At 43.0% G+C, this 26,466-nt stretch overlaps 1 protein-coding gene across 1 annotated transcript in view; it reads right to left on the minus strand.

Moving 5' to 3' along the window:
- Positions 1 to 3,751: 3,751 nt before the first annotated feature.
- The window catches only part of SPATA6 (spermatogenesis associated 6), a 50,811-nt gene continuing 28,096 nt past the window's right edge, over positions 3,752 to 26,466 (minus strand). The window contains exons 12-15 of the mRNA XM_083358138.1: positions 19,020 to 19,119; positions 16,712 to 16,882; positions 8,658 to 8,776; positions 3,752 to 4,117 (exon numbers count right to left, since the gene is read on the minus strand). Coding sequence (XP_083214264.1) covers positions 3,940 to 4,117; positions 8,658 to 8,776; positions 16,712 to 16,882; positions 19,020 to 19,119 — 568 coding nt within the window. The 3' untranslated portion in view covers positions 3,752 to 3,939. The remainder of the gene's footprint in view (positions 4,118 to 8,657; positions 8,777 to 16,711; positions 16,883 to 19,019; positions 19,120 to 26,466) is intronic.

Here is a 26,466-nt window from a genome sequence, read left to right on the forward strand (position 1 = left end):
GTAATTTTAAAGATGTTATATTCCAATAAAGTAACATTGCTGGGCTCGCATCACTTTTTATATGTATACTGCTAGCTGAGAATTGCCTAGTTTCTTTGTATTACGATACAGTCTAAAGAAAGACAGATGCTACAGAACATGGGGCCCTTTGACATTTTTATGGAATAGATTGTTAGGAGTTTGTGTCATGCCAACCCAGCTTGCATTTCACATCAAGATATTTTTGATTTACCCAGTTACTTTCCAGTTACCTGAATCATTCGGATGTTCTGTTTTATTAAAGTTTGGTGCACCGCTTATATTTTATCTTGACACATTATGATTTTCATTGCACGTCACACTAAAAATGTTGCTAATGGCAAGTCCTAAATAAATTTGTTTATCTGTCCAAATTTTATACCTGAATCCTTATAGAAACATATTTTTTTTTAAAAAAAATGGATAAACTTATCAGTGGAAAATGGGGGCAGATGGCACTATTATATGATGTACTTTGTGCTGGAAAAAATACAGATGAAATTATCTTTGATAGTCTATTTCTGGACGCTTTGAGAGGAAATATTCCAAAAAATACAACGTATTCTTTTTCCTGGCTTTAGATCTTTTGATGCTTGATGAAAGTGGGCAGCCTGTTCTGATTTGTTCATGTGGGATATACTGAGTGGAAGGCTAGAAAGGTTTCTTCTCGAGGGAAGTTTCAAAATGGCTGGTGAACATTTGGTGGCCTTTAGCAAAGAGATGGCAGCTTTGCCAATACAGTTCTGCCAAGACATCCTTTAAGCTCGCAAGGACAGAATCCAAATCTGTTCAGACTAAAGCAGGAAATATGCAAAACATTGATATTTGGGTGGATATGATATCCTAGGATGCCTGAGGTTTTTTCTTTATATATGTAAACAATGCACTGGCATCTCCAGTAACATTGGGCTCTCGGGAAATTTGGGAACAAGTATAATAAGAGAGTTTTAAAAGATCTTGGAGGTCTTCCAGTGTAATCTCTTGTTAAATCCAGGATCAGCAAAGCAGGGTGCCGTGTATAACAATTAAGGTAATATACGTATAATATACAATGGACTCACTGGAGAAGAGCCTAATCCTGGGAAAGACTGAGGGCAAGAGAAAAAGGGGACGACAGAGAATGAGGTGGCTGGATGGAGTCACTGAAGCAGTAGGCGTGAGCTTAAATGGACTCCAGAAGATGGTAGAGGACAGGAAGGCCTGGAGGAACATTGTCCATGGGGTCGCGATGGGTCGGACACGACTTCGCAACTAACAACATAGTATACAATACTATACTTTCATACAAGTATGCATGCATGTCTGTCTCTTTGTCTGTACACACACAAACACAAAATCAGCCCAAATCAATGCATTACAGATTGGTACATAGATGGTTCTCAACTTCCAGACTCAGATACTGACTGCCCCAAATCACTCAGCTTGGCTAGAATCTGGTTTTTTCCCCGGTCCAAAACTGAACCATTCCACATTGTCTCTCACTCATACACATAAGGTCTACTTCTATGTATGTGTGAACGAGGCAGACTCATGGGAATGGCACATGTTGATGAAATGATCAATGGACAACCACACTCCCTTGATTTGGACCACCCAATTGGCTTGAAAAGATTTGGAAAACCAAAACCAAAACCAAAAAACCCCCACACCCATTCAGTAGATGATGCAATTCAGCTCAAGGCGTTAACTGGAAATGACTTGCAGTGTGTTGAAGCAGTTGAAAAGAAGTTGAATAGGCCTTCACCCTGCTGTGAATTGATTAGGACCGATAATGATAAAAGTCCCCCTTTTTTCGTCTCACTTAGAAGAAACACCTGAAACACATGTTTCGAGGCAGAAATGTGTGTGAATTGTTTGACCTGCACTTAGAAAAAGTTACTTAGCAAGCTTTGCAGGTATCACTCTCCTCTGTGAGGATTTTATCTGTATTCCTATTTGGGACAATGCAGATAAAGAAGTCAGCATCAATTTCCTAATCTAATCCCTGCCAATGGGAGGGTAACGCTGCACTCTTCTCACAAACATAGCTAAGAGTCAGATTCCCCAAATTATTGACCATACGTGTTATCAAACCATCTCTAGGTGCTGGTTGCTAGAAATGTCTCATCTCTGGCAGTAGGCTAGTTATCCACATTCCCAAATTATGGGCCAGAAATGTCAATGTACTATCCCCAGGTGCTGTCTGGTAGGTACCCAGTTTTATTGATAAATGTCTCTGACAGAGGATTCACTGCTTGGACTTATGATCAAGTCCCTGATGAGATGTTCTTATCCAGTGATCTCCAGGTGTTTGTTTTAAATATAATAAAAGCACACCAGGAGCTAGAAGGATGGTGTAAAACTACTGGTTCCAGGATGCTCGCCTGGCAAACTGAATGGATCTGTGTTGCTCCTTTTTTTAAATTCTTCTCCTTCCTACTTTCCTTCCACCCATCCGTCCCTCCCTCCCTCCCCTGTAGATCAGGGCAGATAGGTGTGATAAACAGCCAAGCATAGAAAAAGTTACTCCTCCCCCTGGTCTTCCTCTTCAATTTGGAAACGTTGCATGTTATTCTCATTCCTAAACAAAGCAGTGCTTATGCAAAAAGTGGCTCTGTTTAGCGTGTGTCTGTTGAAAATCCCTCTCCCTCTTTGCTGTGCTGGCAACAGCATTTCCCCCCCCCCCTTTTCTTCCTTCTGTAGTTGAACACTAAAGTAAAACAAATCACTTAGAATCAAGTTGGAATGTTCCTGCTGTGTGTGACACATCACGATTCAACCTGTTTGAAGACCTCTAGTGGACAATTCAACATTTCACGTGGGCAGCCTTTGCCATTGGCTGACAGCTCGTTTAATCAGAAAGACTGTCCTGATATCAAGCCTGAACCTCTTTCTTTCCTTACAACTATAATTTACTGGTTCCCTTCCTATATTCTGGAACTATGGATATTATATTCATTGCAAAAGACTGTGTGACAATCTTTCAGATACTTGAAAGCTGCTATCATACTTCTCATTTGTTTGTTTGTTTTTTGCAAACCAAATTTATTTTAAAAAAAAATCCTTTAATTTTTCCTAAGGCTTCTTTTCCAGACACCTTGTTACTTTGCTAGTCCTCCAATCTCCATCCAGTTTATCATTGCTCTTTTTGAACCGCAGAACTTCTTGAAACCTTCATTTCACCTACCGCTCTCTGAACTCCTGCTTCAATCTTTCCCCCATTTAACTGAAAAGACTATTTCCTCTACTTTTTTTAGAATAAAATACTGCTTTCCTTTTATCTCACTGAACTGAATAATTTGCTAAATTCTCAAGAGACTGTCATCTGCTTTTTGTACCACCTTGTATACCACTAGTCTCAAATATTATATAATTGTGTTAGGTGGTTATTAATTAAAGTTCCATTTTTTTACTTCTGGAAAGTGTAATAAATGGAAGTTATAGTTCTGAAAAATTGATGCTGTCGGACACACCACTTCACAATATTATTTTCATCACCACTCACGCATATGAAACAAAAATCCAATGACATGACTCAGAGAGCGAGAGGAATGATGATGATGATGATGTATTTCAGAAGCAGAGTTAGAAATACAATTCCAGAAGCAACAGGGAAAAACCTCGTATATTTGCACATAATGCAAGTGCAAAATCATGGACAAATGACTTAGATTTCCCTTAATTGAAAACTTGATGTTTGAGGTTGACATACTAAAACTGCTGACATGCCTATAAATCCACACACACAAAAAAATACATTGTAATAAAAATCCTCCGGATTTTATTTTCGTATTGAAAATCCCAGTCTCAAAATTTCACATATGTATGTAAAAACAGTTCAGTTAAAAATAGAATAGAGTCATTAGTCATTAATAATCTTCGTAATTAAAAAATACTGATCTTGTACACTGTTCATTTTCACCTATAGCACTTATCGGGAATTTAGTTGGATTTATTCTTTGAAAGTGTGCTGGAAGCATTTCTGTACATGTTTCGATAGATTTTTTCCAGGCTGTCTTCAAAGATGGCTCTGTGGGGCTTATTTTTATACTCCGCAAGTTGATTGGTCCAATATTCACCATTATCCAAATGAACCATGACGTCTGGCTGGCTGAACGAACTGGCAAAGTCCACAAACACCCAGACCAAAAAAATAATAAAAAAAAATAAAGCAAATCATTACCTTTCAAAATTCAGAAAAGAGTAACAGGCATTTATCATTTATTTATTACACTTAATATAATTTGCATTGTGTTAATCATAAGCTAGGGTCCATGAATGCTAACAAATATTTGCTTATATGAAATACTATTTAGAAAAAAGTACATAATGCTAAAAATATAATGTGCTGCTTGCCAGTCTGGAAAATTCTGGGCAGTGATGGTGATCTCTTTTTAGGAATATGTATGGTGTTATTACTTTCTATCTGCACCTGCATTTTAATCTGCCTGATTAGAGCTCCTGCTTATCAGTCTGCTTCTCATTTCAGTATCATATTATGCCTCAAGATTACACATTGCATCACTTCTTTCACACTTCAAATAGCATGCAGGCCTCCTTACCTCATGCTTATGTTTTTATATAAAAAAAACCTGACCTGCTGGAATGCAGCTCCAAAAGTATCAATACTTTGCACCTTTTACGCTACTAAAGGCAAATTTTCTTTTTCTTGTTCTCCTTTGGATGACCCTTAACATGGCCCTGTCAGTCTATTTATCACAGAAGATGTACTTCCTTCTCCTTTCCTCACTGTGAAGATAAAAAGCTCAGATGCAGATTGAAGGAGATGCAGACCTGGCCTTGGGAATAGAGGAGATACGTTAATGGGAGACTTTCAGAAAAAATTAATTAGTCCTGAGAAAAACCTCAAAATAGCCTTGCTTTACTTTGGTTTGGTATAAGAAGAGGCAGAGAGAAACTCTGATAGGCTTTCAAGATTGTTATTCTATCCTACAACAGTAAAGAGCTTTTGGTGAAATCCCTGCTATGCCTGAGTTTGACCTTGCCTACTTCAGAGGTATAGCACATGCACATAATAGCATGTAACTTCTTTAATAAACTTTACTTGCCCTCAGACATCTGTTCTTACAAACTTTGAATAGTCTTGATTCTATTCATAGAAATATGTTCTAAACACAAATCCTCATGAATGAATTGTATTCTGATCAGAGTTTTGATAGTCCCCCAAAGTGCTTTTTTTTTCAAACTACAACTGGATTTCCTTGATTTTTCTTGAAGACATTTCACTTCTCATCCAAGAAGCTTTTTCAGTTCTAACCAGCTGGTAGGGAATAAAAAGGATTTATACTCTGCAGGTGGCACTCTGAGGTTGTTGTAACCAGCTGGGAGTTAATCTGTATCCTCAGAGTCACCTGAATCAGAGTGCAAACAAGCGTGGAACCTTTGGGGGACCACTGAAAGGCTGCATTGTAAACAGGAGATAAATGTTGTCATTACACACACACATGCCCTTGAGGGAGGTATGTTCAGTTTTAACATAGATAGCCTTTTTCAAGGAATTCAAAAGTGGTCCTTTCTATTCAGAATGAACCTTACCGTTCTTTTCTTTTAGATGCTGAAGGACTACTGAATTCTATCCTTGTTGCGTTGCTTCTCCTGTGCTGTGCCATGCATTTGTGTAGTAGTTGTTTCATTTTCTCCAATGTACAATTCAGCACTGCACTGCATATACAATATTGCCCTGTTTGTGTCTGGGTGTTTTGGTCCTTGCAGTGGACAAAAGCTTCTATCTTAATGTGCTCCTGATTTCTCCAATTCAGGTGACTCTGAGGACACAGGTTAAGCCCCAGCCAATCCTCAGAGTGTTTCAAAGAATATAAATCCTTTCCATTCCTCACCAGTTAGTTAGTTAGAACTGAAGAAACCTCTTGGATGAGAAGTAAAACATCAAGAAAAATCAAGCAAGTCCAGTTGTAGTTTGGAAAAAAGCACTTTCTGGGACAACCATGACCTGGATGACTGAAAACCTCCACAGAGAGTTTTAATAGTTTTCTCCTGTGTGAATAACTTTGGGACCAGGAAGACTGCCAAGGAGACTTGCAACTGGGTGTGCATGACTAACAGAATGCCATCTTACAATTATTCCTAAGTGAAACTTGTCTGTGATGGTGCCTGCTCCTGAAATGCTCTCTCTACAACAGGGATGCCCAACCCCCTAGGCCAGGGGTGTCAAACTCAATTTCATTGAGGGCCACATCAGCATTGCGGTTGCCCTCAAGAGGCTGGGTGGGTGTGGCCTGGATGGGCGTGGCCTACTGGGTGGGCGTGGCTAGAGTGCATATGGCCTACTGGGTCGGCATGGCCAGCTGTACATCGTTCGTATCAAGGGTGCCTATGGGGGCCTGGGCAGGAGTGGGACAGATCTGAGGGTCTCTGGCAGAAGGAGGGTCTCTGGGCCAGGGCCAAGGCAGTGGGGGCCGTTCCCTCACTGTTTCCAGGATGGCTTCGCGGGCCACATGAAACCACTTTGCGGGCCGGATCTGGCCCCCGGGCCTTGTGTTTGACATGTCTGCCCTAGGCCTTGAGCCCTTTGGAACCGGGTCCCAGAAGTGGTGGGTGAGCTTATGCACACATGCATCCCCACTTGCATGAGCGATGGGCACACAGGCCGACTGCTCATGCAAACGGAGGTGCACTTAGCACACCTGTGTGCCCACCACTTGTGCAGATCCATCTCCTCTCCCCACCCACCCCAGCCAGTCTGCAAAGCTGGAAAGATTGGGGAACTCTGCTGTACAACAACTGTGAAGTGCTTGCTAATATGTTGCCTATGGAAGTTCTGTGACTTTGTCTTTCTTATGTAAATATTATGGATGTGGATTTTTAAATATTTTCTTTCCATTCTATATCACTTCATTATACTGAAATGTCTTTTATTTGCAAACTTCCAAGATAGGAAACGGCATTGAAGTGTTAAGAAATGAAAACAAAAATAAATAAAATTAGCATTTGTTTGATTTAACAGAAATCAAGAGAACAGTTTGTTGATTACACCCTAAACATATCTGTACATGCCAAATTCTGAGTTTTTTACGCTTTCATTCTTGGCTTGCATCTGAAACAAGCGACTTCAAACTATCCATAATAACCTGGATTTGCCAACATATTACTCAGAGTTAGCTTCTAACAAATTCAAGTTCCTTCACTTAAAACTAGTCATCACAACAGCCTAAGATTTATTTACAAAGAGTAGCAGTGATTTTTGTTAATTTCAGATCAGCATACTGACAAGGTCAGCAGTCACTTTCATGCAGGGCCATTAGCCATCCCTTCCTCATGATAAATCCCACAATGAAATGGACAGATCTACATCCATGTTGGAAAAAATGCTATCTTAACTGAAAACTACTCTGACAAGCTAAAGTGAAGTGATCTGGGGATTACAAGCAGAAATTGTATTAAGAGCAGGATAATGGCACTTACTCCACTTTCAGAAATACCTGTCATCTACCTGTCATATGGTTTTGTTCCATACCCTTTAGAGTTTCACAAGTTCCTTTCACAGTCACTTTCATACTAAATATTTCAACATCACATATCTTCTGTGTAGTCCCAGAGGTTTTCAATCATTTATTTTAGTGTGAACATTTGGTCAGCAAAACTACTTCCTCTTTTGAACTCTAGTTTGGCATGCTATTTATGAGGACATCTTCAGACCTGAAACTGTCAGAATATCCTTCAGCCTCCTCATTTCCCAACTCGTTGACTGGTCTAGAGATTGGACAAACCCATCAGTATCTGACCTTACTTGAATATTAGCATTTCAAAGTCAATTATTCTCAATTATGTCGTATCACTTAAGAGTTGTAAATTCTTTATTCATGTATTGTACCTCCCAAATTGACTCCATCAGAATATAAATATATGGGTTACAGAAAAATTCAGCATATGTGAATGGTTGGTAACATCAAAATATGGGCTAGGTTCTCAGTTAAAAGGAGAAACTTTAATATACTGGTAAGTACAAACTCTGCATGCAAAAAAAAAATATCCCTGGTTCAATTCCTGGTATACAACGGTGATTGGAAAAGCTCCAGCCTAAAATTCTGAATGTCACTGTTAATTATTGTAACTGATACTAGTTTAAATGGCTCAACAGTCTGAGTGAGTATAGTTTGTTATATACCATATAACAGTAAAGGGTTTATTTTTAGAGTGACATCAATACACTGTACATGATAGTAGTATGGCTTTTATTTATACACACAAAGACACAGTACTCAGGAGTTTCAGTAATATAAAGATGACCTGCATCACAGGCACATCTGACATAATTTTGGGCATTAAGTTATCCCAGTTATATCACTGACATGGAAAGCTACAAAGATACAATGACTGTTATGTGATTAATATTATATAGGAGGAAGCAAAAAGGCAGAAAATTGCATCTGCTAAAATCCACAAAGGTTCACTTTGAATTACATCATGGTTCAAACACGCTAAATATCAAGCACAAATGACTTGCATGGAATTAGTGCAAGAAGTTATTTAAATTTAGTTTCTAATAGCTATAGTATGCACATAATATAAACCACATAAGGTCTAAACTTATGTCAGAGACAATCTGGAATTGGACTGAGAACTGAGGGTGGGGAAATGAATAATGGGAAGAGGGGAATCATAATTAAAAGAAATCTTACCTGTTCTGAAAATTACTGTTTAAAGAATCTGTATGTGAAACATCTCTTTTTCTGAAATCTCTTGTCCCACTGGAGTCCCTTGTCTTAGCAGATTCTTCCTTTGACAAAGAAGTCTCATCCTAAGAAATAAAGATTTTAAAAAATCCAATAATTTTGTCTGATAGTCAAAACACATTACTTACTTTTTAAAAAGTATTTAAGCTATTTTAAGTTTAAGCCTTCCCCAGCAATATAGGGATAGTAACATGACTTTTATAGGATTTAAGTTACTAATAGAATACATGTGAACATTAATTAAAACCTACATCATATATTTTAATAATTAGAAACAATTTACTATTGTAAGGATCTACTTCAATCTACATCTTAAGAAAACAGAACTCTTGGAAGTTATTTTCTTCCAACAGGAATCATTAAGAGAAATTGATAATAGGCGTGCTAGACAGGATCTGGGGAATTCCCTCCACCATTCAATGTTTTAAAGTGTTCTCAAGCGCCCCCCCCCCACTCGCAGTTCTTCCAGGCAATTCAAATTGGCAAATTTCTAGGTGTTACTTCAGGAAAAATAACATCCATTCGGCTCCATCGGCACGATCATTCATCTTCTTATTGCTCAGATTCCAAGTGTTGCCTCTTTCCCCCTCCCCTTTTCCCTGGCTGTCAGTAAAGAGCAGATCTTCAGAGAGGCATAGGATGAAAGGCAAATGGCCACATTGTTTGGTTAATAGACCCAAAGTGAATCAACAAAAGGTTACTTTGTACTGTATCCAGGAAGTGAAAGTAATAAAACCCCCATGCATACCCCCTCCCCTTTTTTTAGTATAACAGAATACAGGAGCTAGTAAGGATTAGTAATTTAGAGAAGATAGACAGAAATGAGTTATAACTGGATTCTGACACACGGCTCCCCTTAAAAATAAGAGAGATCCACCTGTAAAGAAAACAAAACAGGTATAAAAGTTAATTTGGCTTGTTAGGATACTCTGAATGAAACTTCTTTAAAAACTTCAGGGCTTTTACATGATGTTTGTGAACCCACTCGTTTTGTGAGGAGGGGAGGTGTTTCCATGCTACTAAATATTGAGTTGTCCCATGGTATCTTCTAGAGTCTAGGATTTCCTTTATTTCGAAGTGTTGTTCTCCTTCTGCCTGATTGGAGGTGGTGGTGGCGGTGGGATTTTTGGCCGTAATGGTGACTGTTGTTCTCTTTTCAGCAAACTGCAGTGAAAGATTGGATGTATCTGTCTAAGATTTTTGGGTAATTCTAATTCTACTGTTACTAGGTTTATGATTCTTTTAATTGGAAATATATTTTGGTCCAAGTTTTTTACAGGGTTGTAAGGATTTTAGGTATTTTGTAGATAAATATACCATTTCACCTATAATGAATGGTGTGGGTTCAATTCTTTTTTTATCTGCTTGTGCTTTATATGCTTGCCTAGCTTCGTCTAGGTCTTTTCTAACTATTGGCCAGGTGTTTTGTAATTGTTCTATCCATTCTTTCAGTGATGGGATTACCAGTTCGTTTGGGGTTAGTTCTGGTGTGGGGTTGAAATTTTGACCAGTAGCTATTTGAAAAGGAGTGTAACCTGTGCTGGAGTGGACTGCATTATTATAGGCAACTTCTGTGAAAGGTAGTAGGTCCATCCAATTTGTTTGCTGGAAATTAATAAAGCATCTTAAATATTTCTCAAGTACTGAGTTAGATTTTTCAGCTTGACCATTTGCTTGAGGATGATTAGATGTCAGTCCCTGAGTGGTCCCTAAAAGGGATAAAAATTTCTTCCAAAATGCCGATGTAAATTGCACCCCTCTATCAGATATGATACATTGTGGTGCCCCATGCAATCTGTAAATATGCTGCATGAAACGTTTCGCAAAGCGGTGGGAATCTTTTGGCAAGGGATGAAGTGCACCTGTTTGGAAAACAAGTCTCTGACCGTCCAGATTACAGTATTCCCATTGCTTTCTGGTAATTCCACTATAAAATCCATGGCTATTTCCCTCCAGGGGCTTGAGAGATTTGCCACTGTTTGTAACAGTCCGGGTGATCTCCCTTGCAACCTCTTTGCAGTAGCGCAAGTCAGGCAGCTGGCCATGTAACCCTCTATGTCCTTTTTAATGGATGGCCACCAAAACTGCCTTTTAATTAAGCGTAATGTTTTTACAAACCCAAAATGTCCTGCTGAGTTTGTATCATGGCACAATTGCATGAAATTGATCCTCTGGGTGGCAGGTATGTATAACTTCTCACCCACCCAGGGTAGTCCGTCTTTGACTGTGCACACGTCTATTTTTCTGGAACCATTCATCAATTTCCTACCCAGAGTATATCTTTGACCATCCCCAGGTACAGAGTTGCAACTTGCCGTGAGAGGGCGGGGGTGACCTGTTCACTGGGGCACCCAGCTAAGTGGCAGTGCAGCTGGGTGTGGATCCAGATATTTTCTTTTCCGGCCTTCGACCCTCCTATGGACTTGATCATCTCTAGGACTACCTATTCTGGACTTGCTGGACTAACATGCGACAATATACTAGCACGGACTTGCTCGCCCTCAGGGGTGCCCCCCTCGCCTGGGTGCGACCCGCCTCTTTAAATTCTAACCTCGATGAAGGGCCCGAGTTCTGGGTCTCTGAGAGATGGCTGGGTAGGGGTAGGGGCCGTCAACATAAATGTAACAAGAGGCCCCTGATTTTGTTTTTATCAAAATTTTTTACGGGGTTGGGGAGGGGGGTGGGTGATAGGGGTTGTTTGGCTTTGGGGGGCGGCCAATCAACCATAGTTCAGGCCAGACTTGGGTCTGACCGCGCGGGGGGAGAACGAGGGGTCGTTGTCTCCGGGGCTCATGAGCGGGTCGTGGGATTACCAATTCCCACGACGGGGAATGGCAGCAGGCGGATAGACAGGGGGCCATATCGTTACCGGGAGCGCCGTCTCCGCTATTTGCAAGCGGTGGGGCGCTCCGACCCTCTGCTTCTTTCCCGAGGTTCCGGGAGCGAGGATGTGCAGCCTCCTGAGCTCCGGCTGGTGTACCTGAATGCCAGGTCCGTGGTCAACAAAGCTCCCCTTATTAGGGATTTAGTTGAGGGTGAGCATGCGGACCTGGCTTGCATCACGGAGACTTGGTTGGGGCCAGAGGGTGGGGTCCCTTTGGTTGATCTTTGCCCACCAGGCTTCCGGGTGCTACACCAGCCTCGAGCTCAGGGTAGGGGTGGGGGAGTGGCGGTGATCGTTAGGGAGACCTTATGTCCGCGGGAGACCACCGTTCCTCAGATAGTCGGGTGTGAGTCTCTCTTTATGAGATTTGGCTCTGGGGCGCAGTTGGGCTTGCTGCTCGTGTACATTTCGCCTAGTCGCGTAGCGGCAGCCCTGCCCGAGCTGCTCGATGTCCTCTCAGGGTTGGTGGTTGAGTTCCCCAAACTTATAGTTTTGGGAGACGTCAACCTACCATCCCTGGGAGGTTCATCTGAGCTTGCTCGGGAGTTCATGGCTTCCATGACGGCCATGGACCTGACGCAGGTAATTTCTGAGCCAACTCATGAGGGAGGCCACACCCTTGACCAGATTTTCTTATCTGGACGGTGGTTGGATGATCTTGGTGGGGGCTTTCCACTTACTATGCCCCTGTCATGGACCGATCATCACCTCCTGCGGCTGGTCTTCCATTTTGCCACCCCTCGCCGTGGAGGTACGGAGCCAACTAGATGGTACCGCCCCAGACGCCTAATGGATCCTGAGAGATTCCAAGCGGCGCTGGGGTCTCCACCTGCCTCCATTGCTCACAGCTCGGCGGATGCCTTAGTGGAAGCCTGGGAAAGGGCAGCCACTGAGGCACTCGACCGGGTTGTACCCTTGCGGCCCCTGACCCGGCGCAGATCCCAGCGAGCTCCATGGTTCTCCGCGGAGCTCCGGGAGATGAAGCGGCGGAAACGGGGCCTAGAGAGCTGCTGGAGGTCCAGCCGATCTGAACCCGACCGATTGCGGTTAAGAACCTATATTAGGTCTTATCTCGCTGCGATGAGGGAGGCGAGGTGTAATTACTTCTCTACCCTCATCGCGTCCGCAGACAATCGCCCGGCCGCCTTGTTTAGGGTGACTCGCTCCCTTCTTAATCAGGAGGTGAGGGAGGATCCCTTGCAGGGTCGTGCCGAGGAGTTTGGTCAACATCTGTTGGATAAAATCGCTCGGATTCGGACCGGTTTGGACTCCAGCTGGGCAGAGTCTGACAATCAGGACACAGGCGGTCTTGTCAATGTTATCTGGGAGGAGTTCGATTCTGTGACCCCTGATGAAGTGGACAGGATTATGGGGAAGCTGAGTTCCACCACATGCTTATTGGACCCGTGCCCTTCTTGGCTGGTTTACGCAGCTAGGGAGAGGACACGAGGCTGGCTCCAGGCGGTTATATCTGCTTCTTTGAGTGAGGGTTATTTCCCCACCGTCTTGAAGGAGGCGGTGGTGAGACCTCTCCTCAAGAAGCCTGCCTTGGACCCAGCTGTATTGAACAACTTCCGTCCAGTCTCCAACCTTCGCTTTCTTGCGAAGGTTGTTGAGAGTGTGGTGGCGCATCAGCTCCCTCTGGTCCTGGATGAAGCGGATTATCTGGACCCTTACCAATCGGGTTTCAGGCCCGGGCACAGCACGGAGACGGCATTGGTCGCTCTGGTGAATGATCTCTGGAGGGCTCGGGATAGGGGGTATTCCTCTGTCCTAGTCCTATTAGACCTCTCGGCGGCTTTTGATACCATCGACCATGGTATCCTGCTGCAGCGTCTCAGGGGATTGGGAGTGGGAGGCACGGTTTTTCAGTGGTTCTCCTCCTATCTCCAGGGACGCTCGCAGTCGGTGTTGGCAGGGGGGCAGAGGTCGACCCCTAGGACTCTCGCTTGTGGAGTTCCTCAGGGGTCGGTCCTCTCGCCTCTCCTGTTCAACATCTATATGAAGCCGCTGGGTGAGATCATTCGTGGTTTTGGAGTTGGGTATCATCAATATGCTGATGATACCCAACTTTTTATTTCGACCCCAAACCACCCCAGTGATGCCCTCGCTGTGATGTCCCGTTGCCTGGAGGCGGTTCGGGTCTGGATGGGGAGGAACAGACTTCAACTCAACCCTGACAAGACTGAGTGGCTGTACATTCCGGCTTCCCGAGACACCTGGGATGTTCCACCTCTTTCTATGGGGGGTGAGCTTTTACCCCCTGTGGATAGGGCTCGCAACTTGGGAGTCCTCCTAGATTCACGACTCACTTTGGAGGATCACATAGTGGCCGTGACTAGGGGGGCTTTTGCCCAGGTTCGCCTGGTGCGCCAGTTGCGGCCCTATCTGGATCGGGAGGCCTTGTGTACGGTCACTCATGCGCTCGTGACCTCTCGCCTAGACTACTGTAACGCTCTCTACATGGGACTTCCCTTGAAGACTACTCGGAGGCTCCAACTGGTACAGAATGCGGCCGCGAGAGTTGTCTTGGGAGTTTCCCGGTACTCCCATGTTACACCTTTGCTCCGTGAGCTGCATTGGTTGCCAGTTGTCTTCCGGGTAAGGTTCAAGGTTTTGGTTATGATCTTTAAGTCCCTACATGGCATGGGTCCGCGATACCTCGAGGACCACCTGCTGCCGGCGTCGACTCCCCTCCGCCCTGTGCGCGCCCACAGAGAGGGCCTCCTCAGGGTGCCTCCTGTCAAGGAATGTCGACTGGTGGCCCCCAGGGGGAGGGCCTTCTCTGTGGGTGCTCCGGCGTTATGGAATCAACTGCCGGTCGAGCTCCGGATGGCATCAGACCTCCGATCCTTCCGTCGCGGGTTGAAGACCCATTTATTTGAACTAGCGGGTCTGGCCTGATGGGGGTACTTGGGTTTTTTATTGGTTTGTTTTAGTATTCTGGTTTTAACTTGGGCATTAATTTAATTATTTTTTAATGTTTGTATTGGTGTTTATATTTATGCCCTGTGAACCGCCCTGAGTCCCTTTGGGAGAAGGGCGGTATAAAAATCTCAATAAATTAAATTAAATTAAATTAAATTTCCAAAGATTTTCGGAATTCTATTCCAGTTTGGCTATCAACCTGCGGCTTTATTTTAGCTTGGGCCCTGATGGTTACTGTTGCTGCCAGTTGTTGTTCTGGCATAAGTGGTTTAGTGTCAGTGGCCCGTGTACTGTTATATTGGGGCATGCGAGATAATGCATCCACCAGGAAATTCTTCCCCCCCCCCCCGGTAAGTGTTTGAGTGAAACGGAATCGGTGAAAATGTTGAGACCAGCGGGCTTGTTTAGGAGTGTGTTTCCTGGGTGTCTTTAGTGCTTCCAAATTTTTGTGGTCTGTCCAGACCTGGAAGGGGATTTTATTCCCTTCAAGGAAATGACGCCACGTAAGTAATGACCACCTCACAGCGTAAGCTTCCTTCTCCCACATGACCCAACATTGTTCTGTCTCCGTGAGTTTCCTGGACGTATATGCACACGGTTGCAATGCCCCGTCATTTTCCTGTAATAATACAGCTCCCACCGCCAAATCGCTCGCGTCTGCCTGTATTACAAAAGATTTATCGGGATCTGGGTGTCTCAGTACAGGTTCAGCAGAAAAAAGTCTCTTTAGCCTCTCAAATGCTGCTTGACGTTCCATTGTCCACTTCAGGGGCTGGCTAGGTTTCACTGAGCGCCCTCCCACTAGTTTTCAACAAGTTTGTGAGGGGCATGGCTATTTGGGCAAACGAACGGATGAATTGGCGGCAAAAATTTGGAAATCCCAGGAAACTTTGTAATTGCTTCCTTGTGCAGGGTGGTACCCATCCTAATACTGCCCTGACTTTCTCGGGGTCCATTTCGATGCCCTGTGTGGATATGCGATACCCCAGGTAGTCTACTCTTTCCTGGTGGAATTCACATTTTGATAATTTTGCATATAGGTGGGCGGCCCACAATTTTTTCAGAACTGCTCTGACTAGATTAATATGCTCCTCTTTGGTCTCAGTGAAGATAAGGATGTCATCTAGGTAAACCAGGACCCCCTTATTTTTATTAGATTTATATACCGCCCTTTCCTGAAGGTGCACTCTTAGCACTTCATTAATTAGTTGCATAAAAACTGCGGGAGCCCCTTGCAGTCTAAATGGCAGGACTTTGAACGGGTAGCAACCCATTGGACAATTGAATGCAGTCTTCCATTCGTCCCCTTAATCCTAATGCAGTAGTATGCATTTTTTTAGATCTAGTTTAGTAAAAATCCTTCCTTTCAATAGGTGGGATAGCATATCCTTCATTAGGGTAGGGAATACAGATTACTTTCACTAATTGTGTTTAGAGCCCTGTAATCTACACATAGGCGCAGCGTGCCGTCCTTCTTCTCCCTGAACAGAGTGGCCACTTTGGGTTTGGCAGGCTCAATAAATCCCCTTTCTGGGTTTTTATTTATGAATCTTTCCATCTCCACCGTCTCTTTAGGGCTCATGGAGTACAGCCTGGGCTTCGAGAGTTTTGCCCAGGGTTTGAATTCTATAGCACAGTCTGTGGGTTGGTGAGGGGGGGGAGCTCATCTGCCCATTCCTCACTGAAAACTTCAGCAAGGTCCTGGTATTCTTCTGGTATTTCTGGTAGCCCCTTCTCTTCCCCCACTAATGCTGTCTCCTCTCCTGAGGTTGGGGAGGTCCTTTGGGGTTTTAAGTTCATATGCTCCCCCTCTGGGAAATTGAGTTCTGCTGTCCTCCAATTTACCCAGGGGTTCCATTTCTTCAACCATTCCAGCCCTAAAATCATTGGGCATTCCACGCCTGGGGTCACTACAAACGTTATGTCTTCCTCATGGGTCCCTAGGGACAGGTGAACTGGTAAGGTGGCTAGGGTAGCTGGTACAAGCCCTGCTATGGACCCATCTAACTGGCCAAAAGAGATTGGTTGCTTTAGTCTCCTCACCGGAATACCCAAATTCCCCACCAGCGTCGGGCTGATGAGGCAGCGGGTGCAGTCAGAGTCTATTAGGGCTTTTACTTTGACGGCTTCGGGCATGGAAGAAGCTAATATAGTCAGTCTTAAGGATAGGTGGAATGGATCCACTTACCAGGGTTTCTCCCTCTGAGCTGTCTCCCAAGGTATCCACCACCCCTGTGATGTAGGCTGGAGTCTTCTCCCAGTCCTTGGCAGGGGTTGGGGACTCTACAGCCTCTATCCCCCTCATGGCAGTTTCTTTTGATTTGCCTGGGGACTTCCCTGATCTCCTGGACGGTGATGGCTCTCATTTGTGTTGAGGGGCTTTTGAGCAGCATTCTGTGGCGCGGTGGTTTCGCTGGCTTGCATGTTTGCTCGGGCGGCGGGTAGCCCCATGGTTTCCATAGGCAGTGCCTCTTCAGTAGGTCTATCTCCGCCTCCTCTGCCAGGATGTACCAGTCATCGAGGTGGTGTGGGTCTCCCCGAGGCAGGCAAGCATCATACAGGTCAGTTTAGCTGCAGTTCAGCTGTTGTGGCTGCGTGATTCAGGTTTCTACTCTCTTAGAGAGCCCAGGGTTTTTTTCATCAGGTCAATAGCTTTCTCTAGGATCTACTCTGCATGTGGTGCATAACTTCAGTCCTCTTCGCTGACATGCAGGAAGCTCTCCATCTTTTGCTTCCATTCGGGTTGATGGCCGCTTTGCCTCAGGGTCACTTTCCTAGATGCCTTTTCTCACTTGCTCTTCCTTCCAATGCCCATCGACCACCGCGGTTTGAGGTCACGCGTCTCCACCACCTCTTCCCCGCAGGAATATGACGCTTCAGCTTCTGATAGTTGGTGGGATTTTGGTCAGGGGGAAAGTTCTCTTTCCATGGGGCTTCCCTCCTCATCGTTAGACACTGTATTTTTTGCAAAGTTCCCTGGTAAGGTTCTTCCTTCCAGGTTGATCCTTAGTGTAGATCCTGCCTAATGTAAGGATCCACTTCAATCTACATCTTAAGAAAACAGAACTCTTGGAAGCATTTTCTTCCAACAGGAATCATTTATTAAGAGAAATTGATAGTAGGCATGCTAGACAGGATCTGGGGAATTCCCTCCACCATTCAATGTTTTAAGGTGTTCTCAAGCACACACACACCCCACTCGCAGTTCTTCCAGGCAATTCAAATTGGCAGATTTCTAGGTGTTACTTCAGGAAAGAAAAAAACTATTTGGCTCCATCGGCACAATCATTCATCTTCTTATTGCCCAGATTCCAAGTGTTGCCTCTTTCCCCCTCCCCTTTTCCCTGGCTGTCGGTAAAGAGCAGATCTTTACCGACAGCTAATGGCCACATTGTTTGATTAATAGACCCAAAGTGAATCAACAAAAGTTACTTTGTATTGTATCCATGAAGTGAAAGTAATAAAACCCCCATGCATACCCCCTCCCCTTTTTTAGTATGACAGGATCCAGGAGCTAGTAAGGATTAGTTTGTAATTTAGAGAAGATAAATAGAAATGAGATATAACTGGATTCTGACAACTATGCTATATCAGAAATCCATAAAGACAACTTTTACCTAGATGTCAAACTAAAAGTGAAAAGCACTTCTGAATAATTCATAGAAAATAAACTATTTCTATTTACTCTTAATCAAAAAGCTGAAAAAAGTAAGAATCCCTCACTGTATACCTCATTATCAATTTCTTGATAATCTCCCTGTCACAGAAAACAAGATTCTTCCCGAGTTACTTTATCAAAGAAATATTGAGAGGATAAGGTTGCACAACTCTCAGCAATGGGATTATCGTCCCCTTTTTAAATGTAAATGGTCTTCCAGTTCCTAAAGTCGATACACTCTAAGTCTCTTATTCATGGCTTCTGTATGAATTGATGAGGAGAATCTTGTAATTGACAACAGAGGAGTATCCAGCTGCTTAAGGATAAGATTCAGCCACCAGTTCTAAACAAGCCATTATGCTGATACTTGGACGAACCAAACTTGCAATAGATCCATTTCCCTTTTGTCTAAATGCATTTCTTTTTTTCCCCTCTAAAATTTGGCACAAAGCAAGAGAGAATATGCTCCTGAATTATTTACTCATGCCAATGAACAACTTGTATACAAACTGAATTAGAAGACAGAATTACATTATTTATTCTCCTATAGCCCTTCTAGTCCAGGTACCATTGAATAGTGCTTTGGAATGGGAAAGATATTTCCTGAAAAGTTGTCTCATCCCACAGAGAATGTCCTGGCGGCCTTTTCTTAGAAGTTATGGGGATGTTCTTAGCATCCAGAGAGAGGAAACTGGAATGCCTGAAGGAACCAGCAAGCTGAATAGTGAACCTCTGTGTGCTATCGCTGAAGGCTTAGCAATTGCATGAAATGGTTGCTAAACCTTATTGCTTAAAACCTAAGGAAGGAAAAAAGATGCCAATTGATTTTCAAACTTACAAATGTTAGCCTTTGCCTTGCACTGTGCGTTCTTAAAATATTTTTCACTCGTTTATGAATCTCATCCCCATTTACTGGTGTGTTCCAACCTGTATAAAACCTAAATTAAAAAAAAACAAGTTAGGAAAGATTATATGAAGATTTTAAATTATAAGCAGGGGTTAGTATTTGGAAATGGATACAATACATTATTTTCACTTTTATGGATACGTATGAAAGATAAAGCTATCAATAGCTATTTGTTATCATGGCCAAATATTATTTTTAGAAAGAAAGAGGTTATATCTCTTAGTATCAACTAAAGAGGATGATAAATAGGAGAGTGCAACTGCACTTTATAAATGTACCTACTGGACCATTGTGGGAAGAGAATGCTGGATATTCTTAATTCTGGTAATATGTAGCATATACTTTTATAACTACAAATGCATACTACAGGTGGTTACACTCACTCCTCCCATATTTGTCACTATAGTATCAGAACAGTATCAGATGGAATAAAAATAATTTAGTTAATGTACCACAAGAGCAGAAATCAGCAAAAGTCCTAATATCGAAAAAGGGAAAGCAGGAGAATCCAAGAAGCTACAGACCAGTTATATGCAAGTGTTTAGAAAAGAATACTATCATTAACAGATGCCTTCTTGGGTTTGTCAATAATAAACTATGTCAACTGATCATATCCTTTTTTATGATAAAGCAAATAGCTTAATTAGACCTTGAAATGTTGTAGAGCTACTGCTGTTTGATTTTGGTAAAGCATCCAATACAGCGGATCATATTGTATCTTTATGTCAAGGCCAGATCAGGAAACAGACTCCACATGATCTATTGAAATTCTTCACTGATGCAAAGTACATTAACAATATCTTGAAAACTTGACAGAATTTCTCTCTGCCTTTATATCAAAGAGACTTAAGGTAGGGTAATCTTGAGGGGTATTTTTCACCCCGTTTTCCTTTTCAGGGCTAAGTGGGTGTTTATCTCATGGCTACTGAATTCCTTCTTTAAAGCTATCTCCTCTCTCCTCTACACCTTTTGGCCAAAATAGATACATGAAAGTTAATACGGTTTAGTGGATTTTTAACTGGCTCAGTTGCATTCAAAAAGTGCTTGAAATTTATTTTCCATTTTTCAGGAAAGATGTATCGATGAGGTTCCACAAGAATAGTCCTCAGACCTACAGTATGCCATTCAACTTTACAAATAATATAGAACAGGGGTCCCCAACCTCCGGTCCGTGGTCCAGCACTGGTCCGCGGCATACCAGAAACTGGTCCGTGCAAACAAGCAAAGCCCCATCCATGGGATTCAGGCAGTACACAAAACCACACTCCCTCCGGTCTGCAAAAAAAAACAAAACCCTCTCCGCAGAACCAGTCCATGGTGCCCAAAAGGTTGGGGATTTCTGTCATAGAAGATGGAACTAAACTGATGTTTATTAACCTTGTAATGATATTAGTGGGATTGATCAACATTTTAAGAGAATAAGTTTATAGTTCAAATTTATTTTGACTAGTTGCTATTCAATGGTAACAAATATAAGGACCTACAGAAAGATCAAAGATGTCAATTCAGGATTGGAAAGCTCTATTTTTTAAAAAACCAAAGACAAAACAAAGATGAGTGGATTAATTTTTTTAAAAGGACATGCAAGTTGAATATTAGGCAACAATTCCTGATGCCAAAAACCGGTTAGCATTGAAATAATCTGCTAAAAGTATTGTGGATCCATCCACCTTAGAGATTTTTATAAAAAGAGCAAGAAAGCCAAACGTCACCAATGGCTTAATGGACGCCTGCAATAGAGTTTAACCAGATGGCTTATAATATACCTTCCACTTTGTACATGCTGCAATTCTATGATATGTACATGACTTAAGCAGACTTAATTTTCTAATGTATGATACAAAAATCCTTTTCTATAAAATGTTTATTTTTTTCCTGAAATGACAGAAAAATCCACTAGTGTGCGCTATAGCTTAAGAAATGTTTACTGATCATTTTGTCCTCAATCTTCTAAATGGAAACAAGCATTACTAAGTATTATTTGTTAACTTTTTTAAATGAATGTTTACTTATAATATTAATGAAAATATTTATATCACTGATATCACATATTTACATAGCACTATACTATACTATTCTATACTAGACTAGACTAGACTAGACTAATCTCAGTTACTTTTTAAACATACTTTTAGAAAATAGAAAAACTAAGCAACCTTTTAAATCATTATGGTAGCATGTATACCATGCACAGGTCACCATACAAAAAAGCTGTATGTTGTAACAACTCATCATCTGTTCTATTCTTAAAGACTATAGAAGACATTTTCAGAAACTGATATTCAAACTGTATTTTAAAAATTATAAATAAAAGTATTCCCATAATACTTTTCCTGGGTGACTTCAACCTGCCGTCACTGGGAGGGTCGTCGGAGTTAGCTCGGGAGTTCATGGTTTCCATGACAGCCATGGGCCTGACCCAGGTTATTGAGGGCCCGACTCATGAGGGGGATCATACTCTCGACCTGATGTTCCTGTCTGGACAGTGGTTGGACGATCTGGGAGGGGGTTCCCCGTCCATCACCCCTCTGTCATGGTCAGATCACCACCTCCTGAGGCTGGTTTTCCGTCATGCCACCCCCCGCCGCTGGGCGGCGGAACCGTCCAGGTGGTTCCGCCCCAGGCGCCTAATGGACCCGGATCGGTTCCAGAGGGCGCTTGGGCCTATACCTATCACCCTTACCCACAGCCCAGTCGATGCTCTGGTGGAGGCCTGGGAAACGGCTGCCACCAGGGCACTTGACTGCGTTGTACCCATGCGACCTCTGACCCGGCGCAGATCCCGCTGGGCCCCATGGTTCTCTGTGGAGCTCCGGGAGATGAAGCGTCAGAGACGAGGTCTAGAGAGCGGTTGGAGATCCAGCCGATCCGAATCCGACCGATTGCAGTTAAGAACCTTTATAAGGTCTTATCTTGCGGCGATAAGGACGTCGAAGTCTAACTACTTTGCCGCCCTTATCGCGTCCGCAGATAATCGCCCGGCCGCCCTGTTTAGGGTGACTCGCTCCCTCCTTAACCAGGAGGTGAGAGAGGATCCCTTGCAGGGACGAGCCGAGGAGTTTAGTCATCATCTGGCAGACAAAATCGCTCGGATCCGGACCGGTCTGGACTCTGACTGGGCAGAGTCTGATGTGGAGGAATCGGACGGTCTTGAGCACGTTATCTGGACTGAGTTCGACCCTGTTTCCCCTGATGATGTGGACAGGATCATGGGGAGACTGAGCACCACCACCTGTTTGTTGGATCCGTGCCCCTCCTGGCTAGCTTATGCGGCTCGGGAGGGAACACGAGGCTGGTTCCATGCAGTAATAACTGCTTCTTTGAAGGAGGGTGTCTTCCCTGCCACCTTGAAGGAGGCGGTGGTGAGGCCCCTTCTCAAGAAGCCTGCTTTGGACCCGGCTGTTTTAAACAACTATCGTCCAGTCTCCAACCTTCGCTTTCTGGCGAAGGTTGTTGAGAGTGTGGTGGCGCATCAGTTCCCTCTGTTCCTGGAGGAAACTGATTATCTGGACCCGTACCAATCGGGCTTCAGGCCCGGACACAGCACGGAGACGGCATTGGTCGCGTTGGTGAATGATCTCTGGAGGGCTAGGGACAGGGGTTGCTCCTCTGTCCTGGTCCTATTAGATCTCTCAGCGGCTTTCGATACCATCGACCATGGTATCTTGCTGCGGCATCTCAGGGGGTTGGGAGTGGGAGGCACCGTTCTACGGTGGTTCTCCTCCTACCTCCAGGGCCGCTCGCAGTCGGTGTTGACAGGAGGGCAGAGATCCGCCCCGAGGTCTCTCATTTGTGGAGTTCCTCAGGGGTCGGTCCTCTCGTCTCTCCTGTTCAACATCTATATGAAGCCGCTGGGCGAGATCATTCGTGGTTTCGGGGTGGGGTATCACCAGTACGCTGATACCCAACTTTTTCTTTCCACCCCGAACCAACCCAGCGATGCCCTCTCCGTGATGTCCCGGTGCCTGGAGGCGGTTCAGGTCTGGATGGGGAGAAACAGGCTTCGTCTCAATCCCGCCAAGACTGAGTGGCTGTGCATATCGGCATCTCGGGTTAACCAACCTATTCCACCTCTAACGATGGGGGGTGAGGTGTTACCCCCCGTTGATAGGGCTCGCAACCTGGGCGTCCTCCTGGACTCACGGCTCAATTTTGAAGACCACATAGGAGCCGTGACCAGGGGGGCTTTTGCTCAGGTTCGCCTGGTGCACCAGTTGCATCCCTATCTGGACCGAGACGCCCTACGCACAGTTACTCATGCGCTTGTTACCTCCCGTTTGGACTACTGTAACGCTCTCTACATGGGGCTGCCCTTGAAGACCACTCGGAGGCTTCAACTGGTGCAGAATGCGGCCGCGCGAGTTGTAATGGGGGTCTCCCGATACTCCCATGTAACACCTCTACTCCGCGAGCTGCATTGGCTTCCGGTTGCCCTCCGGGTGAAATTCAAGGTGCTGGTTATTACCTATAAAGCCCTACATGGCCTGGGTCCGGGCTATTTGAGGGAACACCTGCTGCCGGCATCAAACACCCTTCGCCCAGTGCGCTCCCACAGGGAGGGTCTGCTCAGGGTGCCGCCGGTGAGAGATTGCCGGCGGGTGACACCCAGGGATAGGGCCTTCTCAGTGGGAGCGCCTGCCCTCTGGAACCAGCTGCCGGTGGAGCTGAGGACTGCCCCCGACCTCCGATCATTCCGCCGGGGCCTGAAGACCTTGCTCTTTGAGCTCTCAGGCCCAGGCTGAGGAGAAATTTTTTAATTGGGGTTTTAAGTATACAGGGTCAATTTAATATTTTTTAATTTGGTTTTTTAACTTTTGTATGGTGGATTTTTTAATTCCCTGTAAACCACCCTGAATCCTCAGGGAATAGGGCGGTATATAAATGTAAATAAATAAATAAATAAATAAATAAATAAATAAATAAATAAATAAATAAATAATGCAAAGACTCTAACAAAAATTGGCTATCACTATCTAGATCTTAAAAACAGGATTATGACATTACCAGTGCTGCTGGAATATATTATTTTACTGACTTTACTTTGACCTTTACAACTATTATTTCTGTTATGCTTTCAATTTTCTTTGCCACTAGAAAACATTTTATGTCTGTTTAAATTGTTTCTGACTCCTATACATTACATAAACATTTTATATATGTATTCCTCATTTAGCGACTGCCTCGTTTAAGCAGTTATAGTGGTGATGAAAAATTAACTTTGTGAGTCCTCAAATGTATGAGTTTCATAGGCTGCAAAGTAAAGGAAAGCTGAAGTAAGATAGTAAAATTGTGAGCTTTTCATTTAGTGACTGGTTGGCTTAACAAATTGCCAATCATAATTGAGTTGCTAAACAAGGACTACCCGTATATAGGACATGGCCTAGAATAAGCCAGATCAACAAAAGACTGCTCATAATTTATTTCAAAGTTACAATATTTACAGAAATCAACATTATTGTATCCGATAACTGTACTGTAACTAAAAACATTGTTCTTTTTTGTAGGAATGATTTTTTAAAAAATGCACAAAAAATGAAAAAAAAACCCAAGAAAACTTATGTTCCTAAACTTAACTCTTTCATATCTGAAAATACAAAATGAGGAATTATAGAACGCAGTTTTACGTTTGCCTACTTTCATCTAAATTCCACTTCATTTCAATGAATTCCATTCCCAAGTCAGTACTACTATATAAATAGGCACAAAGCACGGGGAATTTCAAACAAATGCTTGCTTGCTTATTAGCACAAAAATTATTTGCAAAATTATTACAAATATATTCTGCAAAACACTGTGGCTCTTTATTAACTCCTTTCCTCTTTCAAAAGAACCTCTCAGGTTCAACCCTACATCTATGGCTTCCATGAATTTTTTTATCATTTTCAAATGCAGAGGATTTGTGCTGAGAAGAAAAAGAAAGTCCACATACAAGGACAAACTACCATAAGGGGGAAAAATCAATATACCTGTAGTACGGAACAGATGCATGTCTACAGTGCAAACAGCTATTGTGGAGTCTGGTGAAAGGAGATTACTCTATAGCTAAAAAGAAATTGCTCTATGGCTGAAATAGCTAAAATGGATTTTTGAGAACTCAACAGCGAAACAAGCTTGAATTTAACGCATTAAGACAGCAATGCTATGCACAACTGTAAGTTCCACTGAACTCAGCATGACCCACATTTCTGCACCCCAAAAAGACTTAACTGTAAAGGAGCTAACAGAAAACAGGTGGGTTATGGGAATTCACCCTGAGTAGTGGAACTATATGTTGAGAAATGATCTATGAATTACTCTAATGCACATCTGAAATTAATACCATACTATGTAGAAATGTACAATGTGTAACAAAAATAGACTGTTTCAAATATTGATTGTATAAATTACTCATTTTCTGTTGAAGATAGGCATGACTTAAGTGAAAAAAGATTTTTTTTATAGGTGCTTCTAGCAGGAAAACAAACAAGCCATTTTCTTGCCCAACTGCAGTTTTTCTCTGCCACTGGGAGGAAAAGGTTGCCTTGTCTATTTTTTTCTCTTTCAAGTGAGTAAAGTGGCAGGTGGAGAATAAAGGTCTGTATTTTCCCTGAAATCTTTCTTCCCTAATTGGTTACCTACTACGACAACAAGAGTTTACATAAAAAAATTATCAACTTATCATTATCAATTATAATTACCAACCTTATCAAGGCTTATACTGAAAAGTCCTAAGCATTTTGAGCAGTCTCAGTCAGCTATTTATCCAGAAAATACCAATAAACATCAAGGTGAATGGCTAACTTCAATAAAATAAATGCAAGTGAGCTAAGATAGGGGTCCCGAACCCGTGGTCTGTGGACTGGTACCGGGCATGCCAGCAACTGGGCTGCACAAATAAGCAAAGCCGCATCTGTGGGATGCAGGTAGCATATAAAACCATGCTCCTTCTGGTCCGCAGAAAAACCTCTCTCCATGTAACCGTTCCTTGGTTCCCAAAAGGTTGGGGACTTCTGACCTAAGATCTTGAGAACAATAATGGGGAAAAAAAGATTTCAGCTTAATTGTCCTATGCCTTTCAACCCCTTTTCTATAGCAATCAATTGATCCACTATCTTTCTTTTAAACCCTTTTAGCATCTTGCCTTAACAGGTAACAACTCATTTGATATGTTTTTTTAATAAGCTAGTACAAGTATATTTGGAAGCATGATATTAGTCCTTGCTTCTAAGGAAAAGTTTAATGGTAACTTAACAGTTTGGAGAATTACCTCATTTATGTGAAAAATTATACAATATACATTTTTTTAGACTGTATCTTTAGCTGTACCTTTAAAATTTCCTCCCCTCCCCTTTTCTTCCTCTCTTTTTAACTTCTTTGAATTGCCTGTGTGTATGTGTGT

The sequence above is a fragment of the Vipera ursinii genome, assembly GCF_947247035.1.
Source record: "Vipera ursinii genome assembly, chromosome: 3".
Lineage (NCBI taxonomy): Eukaryota > Metazoa > Chordata > Lepidosauria > Squamata > Viperidae > Vipera > Vipera ursinii.